Below are 9,463 nucleotides of genomic sequence, written 5' to 3' on the forward strand. Positions count from 1 at the left end.
TGGTTGAGTCACCATCCCTGGAGGTATTTAAAAGATGTGTAGATGCAGCGCTTAGGGCCATGGTTTAGTGGACATGGTGGTGTTGGGTTGACAGTTGGACTCAATGATCTTAGAGGTCTTTTCCAACCTTAATGATTCTATGATTCTATGATTCTAGAGAACAAAGGCAGTGTGAGAAAGCCTTCTCCTTTCTCCTTACTGAAGATGTTTAAAAGGGAGAGTTAAGGACCAGAGAAAGTGGGCCAAGAGTATATACCAGAAAAAAACAACAGACAGAAAGTTCTACATATTGGCAATGTTGATTTTATGCCATTTATGTGAATGTGCAATTCCTTTTTGAAGGGTAATCTGACACATTGTCCATGTCTGACCTATCAGGCTGCCAGCCCTTTTGCCATTCCTAGCTGTGGTTGATGGAAACCAGTACCGTGACCTTTCTCCAAAATTTTACTTTCACTTCCATTCTTCAGTATCTGTATGCTGAGCAACTTACATATCTTTTTAACATCAGTCTCCTAAATTTTTAGTTCATAGGAATGTTCAGAGAACAAAGAAGCCATTGTTGGAGGCTAAGACACCACTCAAATCAGTTCAGATCATTTGCATTCAAATCAGTTGCCTGGGACACCAATTTTTGATAACATAGAACGTAACTGTCCTGGTTTTGGGAAATGATATGCTAGAGATGGAAAGGGAATCACATTGGAAGATGTACAGTTAAGTTTGCAAAGTGTCATGAGAAACACAGATTGATGTTCTCTGTAAACTTAAGCATGCAGAAGTTTAGCAGACACTTGACTATGTGATTGCATGAATACAGCATTAATGAAACATAGTCTTATGAGGGAAAGGGACTGTCCTGTCTGGGTTAATATAAAGTCCTTGTTTTGCTTTTTGCAAATTAATTTCATTAATTTGCTAATTAATTTCATTTTATTTTCATGAACATTTTAGGTGTATCAATACATGCATGAAACCATAACTGTTAATGGCTGCCCCGAATTCCGAGCCAGGGCCACTGCAAAGGTAGGATACGTGCAACTGTTTAAATACGTGTTACCAAAGTGACCTAGTAATTGACTGTGCGCGTGTGTGTTTCAGGTATTCGTGTGTACACTGTAAGAAAATTTAGACATCAGTGGCAGCCCAGAGTCTAGAACCAGTGCTACTTCCCAGGTAACAATCATAATGGAAAATTTCAACCTTTATGCTGCTTCTGTAGCTTAAGAAAAGAGAATGATTTTATGGAATTTGATGCTTTTTGAAAAGTTGCTTTGCAAAAGCAAATCTACTGGTTCATTCTGTAGAAGTCTGCCTGCAACAACCAATATTTTAATGGACTATTTTCCCATACAGCTCATCCAGAGAGGACACAATGATTTGGGAGATAGAAACTAAACAGTCAAAATTCCACTTTTAACTAATGGGATCTGTAGGTACTGAGCAAGTGGTAAGGATGAGCAGTGACAAAAATGGCCTGACCAAGAGACTCCACAGCCAAATGCAAGCCCATTTTTCTGATGCATTACCTGTTTTAATAAAATATATTGTCTCTTTGTCCATGTGGACCTGCCTTTCTCATATCCTTAGACCATGACAGCTACATTACTGCTACTACTAAAATGATAATTTTCTAAGGGAATTCACACAACCATGGAAGAACCCATTCTATGTGCCAGTATGAAATATGCTCTGTATTTTCATAACATGCACAAAAATAGATGCTTCCAAACAGGGAGATCCACCATGGCTTTCTTTTTCCCATTATCATTTTGTACTCAACACTATCTTCTGGGTGGTATAGCAGATACTGTGCAAAACAGGTAAACCTGCAAAAGCCATAGATCTTTTTTAGAGATATTTCTTTACGGTCCCACTCCTGTGAAGTCAGTGACAAAACTCTCTGAAATCTTAATGGAACTAAGATCTTACCGTTATGTATTTATGTTAAGAGATTTGAATTTAAAGCTATTCAGAAGATGAAGATTGGGAGTGTGTTACACAATGATTTCTACAGTATCTTAGAGAAGCTGTATAGTAGCCAGCAAATAACCTAATATATGCTAAATTGCAGTGTATTTTCCTTACTAAATAGAACGTTCTTTTCTGTAGGCTGTTCTTCTGATTTTAACCTTCTTCTAATTGAAAGTTAATGGACAATGTAAATCAGTAAGGTCTATGGTTCTATATAGAGAAATGTATATATGAAATCCTGATTTGTCTACACTGCAACTAAACATAGAAATTATTGCTGTGTTGTATAGTAAATGGGGAGAAATCCTATTAGTGTTTGCCATTCTCATTTCTTATTCATATAGAACAGCAGGGTTACAGAGCAATGTTTCAATATCGCAATATTTCCTGGTTATTTCTGGGCTGTCTGTATTGCATTCTCCTAGTGCATTCATGTCTGACATAAAATGTATGCATGATGACAAGGTCTGCATGTGCAAAAACATGTAACTGAGAATGATCCATTATGTCACATCATCCACTAGCTTCTATTAAGCATAAGCATTATTAGGATGCTCAAAAAACATAGCGTAATGCAGAATTGTTCGAGCAGTTTGGACTACAAACACATTGAAAAGGATAAAAGATTTTCTTAATGTTTATGTAATGATTTACTAAGATCTATAAGTAGGAAAATATTTGTAGTGAAAAATGAAGTATAAGATGTCGTATTTTTCTGGATGCAAGCTTTACAGTTTGTTACGTGGGGGTTTTTTGCTAGAGTAAGGCTAACAATCTGGGATTTTTCTAATTGATTTATAAATCCATTGTCTTAAGATTTATTTTTTCAATAAAAGCTTTGATCCAATTATATTATAAAAACTCATATTCCTGTTCCAGGAGTTATTTAGTTTGCAAGATTTCATAAAGATTATAAATTAAACTTTCTAAAATAAGAATATCCTTTTAGGATATTTTTCTGTGCCCAAAGAATAAAATAAATAATTCCGTACCTCTGAAAGCAGAGCAGAGAGTTAACAATTCAGTTTATCCACTTTACTTCAACTAGGAACACAGTAGAGGTCACATTATCTTATCCCACAGTAATAAATTTTCTCCCTGTGACAAGGCAAAGAAGAAATGCACTAGTGATCATAAATATTCACCACCACGCAGTCAGGCTTCCCGGTGCCTACTTCTGGCTCTGCTGCTAACTTTCTGCGTTATCTTTGACAAGTCACCTAAACTCTCTATTTCTCTGCTTATTCCTTTATTTTAAAAGCATTGGCATGGAACTTAATATTTTTAAAATGCTTTCAGATAATCAGAAAAAGTCAGAGTAAGATACTGAAATGTTTTCACAGGAATGAATTCTTCCTGCAAATGAACAACAGAGTGTGTATCAGTGTTCTCCCTACACAGCCAAATCACTCGTGTTTTTCTTCCAGGCAACAGTTGCTGCTTTTGCTGCAAGTGAAGGCCATTCACACCCGCGAGTGGTGGAGCTGCCAAAGACTGATGAAGGCCTGGGCTTTAATGTCATGGGAGGAAAGGAACAAAATTCACCTATTTACATTTCTCGCATTATTCCTGGAGGAGTGGCAGAAAGGCATGGAGGGCTCAAACGGGGGGACCAGCTGCTTTCGGTTAATGGAGTGGTATGTGGAAATTTGATAGAGCTTTCATTTTTCATCCGGATTTGCATTTTTCACAGCTGTTCTAATACCGTGATTTAAAATGCAGCCATATGAAACAAGAAGTAGCAGCTCTGTGAGAGACCTTCAGTGTGCATTTGCGGTGCAGTGAGGCAAAGCTGCATCGACAACTTTGTGCCACTACAATTTCTGTTGTAGTGGAGGGTGCTTGAAGAGCTTCATTTTAAACCCACACCACGTCCTTCATTTACAAGGAAGCTATGTCTTTCTTAGTTGATAATTCTGCAAATTCCTTTTGCAGTAAAAGCGTAATAACAGGCTTTGTCGTTCTTGCACTTCATAGCTTCTGAGGCGCACAGCCCTTTCCAAGCACAGTAATGCCTCAGTGGCACTTGAGCAGCCTTGTGACCTTCAGAGCATTTGAACACATAAAACCAAAAGAAATTTGGTAAGCACATTTGGTGCTGATTTGCAATGGAAGGTACATTCCAGACTTCTGTCAGTGACATTCATCCAGTTGTGATATCTTCATCAGAGAAATCAGCTGTACAAACGAACACATACAGGGAGCACATATTTTCAGTAAAAAGGTACATTTGTTACATAGTCATTTTTCATGTAAGTAAGTCAATACTTCAGGGTGGAGTGTTTTTCAGTAGTTTTACTGTGAATGTCAGTATGGAGGTAAAAATAGAAAGGGCTCTTGGAATGGAGAGGAAAAATAAGGCTCTAACTACATGATATGGGTCAAATTCTGCCTTTCATTTTGCTTTTTGTTCTCTTTTACAAGGGAATGTGAAGTACTGAAAGGGTAAGCATACTCATTCACATAACCCTACACTTCTCTTAATGAAAACATAATCCTTTTTCGTGCAAAACCTCCATCTAAACGTTGTATTTAAATACACCAAAGGCATGTAGGAGCAATTCCTGAATCCAGTCATAAGACTTTCCAACTTAAATTTCCTCTTTGTTGCAAGCCCATAAAGAATGAAAAAAATGCTGTTTTCTACATGCTTTCATGTTGTCATCTGTTTCTCTCAACAATAGCTATTCCCTTTCTCTTGAAACAAAATATCAGTGCAACACTTCAGGCAGACTTTTTACCACTACTTCTATCAACCATCATGTTCTGAAAAGAGAAATAATAGGTCTGGAAACTTACTCGCCCCTGTACACAATGAGAAAGAAAAGATACAAAACAAAAAAAGAAAACCCACTGAAAAGATTATTTAGTCTCAGGGAAAAAGAAATCAGCTGAACATTTAATAAGTAAATTGCCCGAACTTCACTGATTGGGAGTAGATCAAATAATTTTGTTGTTGTTGTTCAGATGAATAAAAAGACAGATAAAAAGAGTTTATATTCACTAATTGATGGATGATTCTTGAAAAATCCTTTTACTGTCAACAGTGTCTAGGCAAATACCGGGGAGGAAAGTGGCGAACCTTCAGATGTCAAGATATATTGAATTTGACTGTTGTCACCTCTATTTCATGATGCTTTGTGCAAAAAATTTCATTAATGTGCTCTAGAATATACATTAGGCTAATGTGGCAAAAAAACACAATATAAAATTCCCAAGTGCATGTAGGCACATGAGAAAGTTGATTCCAAGATGCAACAGAAATATTTTCACATTCAGATTCTAAACAACAGAATTTAAAGTTTGAATTGCAGTTGCATACTTGAAATAATGCCTATGAGCAACTGTTCATACACCAATCTTGGGCTGAATTAAGCCCATACAATATAACTCGTAAAAAGGCAAAAATTATAGAAGCAGTAATTTGTTTGCAGACAGCTTGAGACAGGAGGAAAAAGGTCTAAATTTAACATTGTTCACTGGGACTAGTTCACTCTGTGCTTCTCTCAATTTAGCTGGAGAAAAGCAAATAATATACAGTAGGTACAATAGAACAGACGGCTCAGCAGTGGAACATAAAATGTAATATCTGTAACTTGTTTGTGCTCAGAATTTGGTGGTTATCCAACTTTATAATTATCAACATAAAATTAGAGCTGTGTGTTCAGAATCCAGATTTGTTATCCCAGCATGACTGGGATGACTGTTCCTTGAGCTGTTTCACCGGATGTTAAAAAAAGTGTTTTCTCATTATGCTGGGGATTTTGTTACATGCTTTTGTCCCACACCCCCTAAAAGTAAAGGAAATTAAAAGCAGTAAGCCCTGCAGATGGCTCAGCAAAGGCACTTGCTGGTGGCTGTTCGTATGTGTCAAAGATTCTGCATTTGTCAGATATGTGGTGTGAGTCAGATACAGAAAGGGATACAAAATAGGTTTATAATGGCTAATTTCTCAGCCAAGCATTTGCTTACAGATATCTAATAGAAATATTCTTCTCAGTTTCTCAACTTGTGGGGTAACAATCAGATTCTTTTTTTTGTCTGCAAGACAGTGGGATTTTTTTCTTTTATATTTATGACAAGTCTGTGAGCCTGGATACAGTAATGGTTGGTGTTTCCCCACACCATATCTGCAGTTCTTTCAGCTGTTCTTGTCTCTACAGTATTTTGCATCCCTTTTTTTGGTGCAGTCTGCCAATACAATAAGAGAAATACAGACATAAATAAAAAATGTAATCAAAAATTACGTATTAAATAAAAATATACTTCCTTTTCTGGTATAAGCTCTTTTCCCTACTCCAAGGGGCTCGGCTATTTAAGTTGTGCAGCTACCGCTATGCAGGTGAAGCATTTGTAATGCCTTGGAAATACGAGTGCAAGCAACAATGAAGACGTTAAGAGCAAGTATAGCAACGTATTAATAGCAACTGAAAACTGTAGTTGTTAAGACCTGAGTTAGGTACATTTGAAGAGTAGGATTCGTATTTAGCAGCACTATCTTTTACTTTGCCTTTGTTATTTTCCCCTCTTCGGTTATGGTTCAGAGCTTTAGGCTTAATTCTGTTTCATTACTATTCAAGTCAATGGGAGTTTTCCATTGACCTGGATAGCAACAAAGTCAAACCCTTTGTTTCTAATTAGAAAATACTGGCTTTAAACTGGAAGAACAAGGCCGGAGGCAAACGGGAAAGAAAACAGGCAATCATGAATTAAATACAGTTTACTAAGTTGTATGAAGTATTAAAGTACACCATCTTGTTATTCCCCGACAGAACAGATACAATCACAATTGCTTATCGAGGTCAGTTAGAACTATCCAACTCATTGAAAGCAAATGAATATTTTAGCTACTTCATGTAGCTTGGGAGCTTACAATTTTCGTTCATAGCCTGTTCTAAGTTCATACTGTTCCACAGCAAAACTGATCACAACACTGTGTACACTGTCGTTTCCTCTGAATGCCCATGCAACGTCATACTGACCATGATTCACAAGCAAAAAATGAAATATGCCCAAATGCCCATCCCAAAATGCCAAATTTTATACAGTTCCTCTTAAGGTGAGCACTGTGTTTACAAAAGCCAGTATCAAAGCCAGTCACAAAGCAATGAGTTATAAAAGATAGCTAGTTACAGTATGTGTTAGTTGTGATCCCCTCTTCTAACATTGAGCAGTTATGGGGTAGGGGACATGGGGAAGAGGTTTTAATTTGTATCTGTGACTTGTTCATTAAAGCAATTTCACAAAACACCCTGTGCATCTATAGCTTTTTATTTTAGCTCTCTTTGGAGCATTAGATACATTCACTGTTTCTTATGCAACAACAATTTCCTCTTTTTCAAATATTTGTAAGGAAACTCTTTTCTCCAAACTACTTTTGGGTAGCCGTGCTTGTTCAGCAGATTTGTCCCAATTACAATTTCTATAAATCCGGTCACCACAGATCATGAATTTTCTTGAAGATCTTTGAATAGGAGACCTACTGGAGGGATTTCATCAACATACAGCTCAAAAACATGAAGTCATTTATTTCAACAATCAAATGTCTCTTTACTTCAAGGTTGTCTCTGTTTCTGGTAATAATTTCAGCACCTGAAATGACATTCATTATTTCTCTAAGTTGCATTAATATTTTAGAAGCATCTTATCGTTTCTGCAGAAACTATTGAGTCCAGTCAGTTGACCCAGACACGAAATAATTATTTGTATTAATATGTTGAAGAATATTTAACAGGAGAAGAAAGATAAATAGCAAGGCGATAAGCTTGAATTGTGTTGTTTCTATTACTTATGTAGAAGTGTATTGTGTCTGCTTTTTGAAACTTTTAAATCATTATTTCTAGCTCATAGTGTGCCACAGCAGAAGTAATTCTTATTCACTGTTCTTGCACAATGCCATTCAGTCAAATAGGAGAGGTGAAAACAGAAAGAATTTGCTTCTGACAGTTGCTATAACAATGCTTAGTTATTCTTTTAGCATGAATTGAACTTCAAATATTTTGAATGCTGCTGCTTCTCTTTGGAGGCCTATGGGCATAGTTTCATTTTAAATAGCATGGTATACATAAGAATTTTAAAACACAGCATGTAGTAAAACTTTGATTTATTTTTTGTGGGAAGAAAATTACTTATTTTTTAAATGGTCTAAAATCCATGTGAAGATCTCTGTGCGATCTTTTTTTTCCGTGCAGAGATACTTTTGTTTGTTGGAATATATCCATGACATACATGGGCAATCATACACCATTAGAAAATTTCTCCCTTTCTCTTAAGGTGTGGAACAATCCACATGCCTGAAAAGCACTCCGGTCAGTCCACTTAATGGTAGAAATTAAATACTCTTTTCACAGCGGAGTCACCTCCCCCTTTTGGAAATTTACTGTTTCAAACAATGTTAGCATAGAAATCAGAGCTTGAGCCCCTTTGGGAATACTTTTGATTTCACAGCAGATATCATCTTACTGTAAACCATTTTCCAGAAAGGGAAGGAAAATATATATTCCTTCAGCAAGAACTTGCAATGTTTCAGATGTTAGCGTTTGATAGCTTACAACTAACTGGATAAAGACTAGTTTATTTCCAATAGAGAACCTGTATCACACAAATGTTAAACGTGTGAGCAATGCTATTAACTAAGACGCGGCTCGTCCCCGGGAGCAGCAGGCATGCTCCTTCGCCTGCAGCTCAGCAACTGCTTAATCAACACATGTTGTTCCCTGCGGGATCCAAAGAGGGCCAGGGTGTAAGAAAGGAATTGCGATTTCAAACGTGCAATTTCCTCATTTGTTACCAACATTTAAATATTTATTTTTGTACCTTGCAAACAGACTGTTTGGGTTTTTACTGCGGGGTTTGGGGTTTTTTAACATTATTTTTGTTTGCATAAAGCTTGTTGAGTATTTCCTCTCCTTTTCACACAGATCAGAAATTAGGTTTGTAATGCAACCTAAAACAGATTTGTGTTATTTAAAATATGAAAATGAATGCATTCCCAGCAGTGCATAAATCTTACTTAACACTTACCCTTAATGGTCCCTTGAAAAATGTAAGGTGTGGAAAATTCCTAAAACCCTGACAGCCTTTCCGTACGAAAAAGAGGACAGAGCTCTAGATCATTATTAAATCTGTTCTCTCTGCTCCCAGAGCGTGGAAGGAGAACACCACGAGAAGGCGGTGGAGCTGCTGAAGGCGGCTAAGGACAGCGTCAAGCTGGTGGTACGCTACACTCCCAAGGTGCTGGAGGAGATGGAGGCTCGCTTCGAAAAGCTGAGAACAGCCCGGCGCCGGCAACAGCAGCAATTGCTCATTCAGCAGCAGCAACAGCAGCAAACTACACAGCAAAACCATATGTCGTAGGTGAGAGGATTCATTGGTCTTCCCTAAAGCCCACCGACAGCACCCCACCTGGGCCAGCAGCTCCTGAGGCCCAGGGGTCTGTCGGGGCAGGGCCTGGCACAGGGGCCCGTCCCACCCCCAGCCAGGAGCAGAG

At 37.6% G+C, this 9,463-nt stretch overlaps 1 protein-coding gene across 1 annotated transcript in view; it reads left to right on the forward strand.

Moving 5' to 3' along the window:
* Nucleotides 1–9,330, forward strand: part of LIN7A (lin-7 homolog A (C. elegans)) — a 40,284-nt gene extending 30,954 nt beyond the window's left edge. The window contains exons 4-6 of the mRNA XM_009327656.1: nucleotides 955–1,026; nucleotides 3,402–3,611; nucleotides 9,118–9,330. Of these exons, the coding sequence (XP_009325931.1) occupies nucleotides 955–1,026; nucleotides 3,402–3,611; nucleotides 9,118–9,330 (495 nt within the window). The remainder of the gene's footprint in view (nucleotides 1–954; nucleotides 1,027–3,401; nucleotides 3,612–9,117) is intronic.
* Nucleotides 9,331–9,463: the final 133 nt, after the last annotated feature.

The sequence above is a fragment of the Pygoscelis adeliae genome, unplaced genomic scaffold (genome assembly GCF_000699105.1).
Source record: "Pygoscelis adeliae isolate BGI_AS28 unplaced genomic scaffold, ASM69910v1 Scaffold113, whole genome shotgun sequence".
Classification (NCBI taxonomy): Eukaryota; Metazoa; Chordata; class Aves; order Sphenisciformes; family Spheniscidae; genus Pygoscelis; species Pygoscelis adeliae.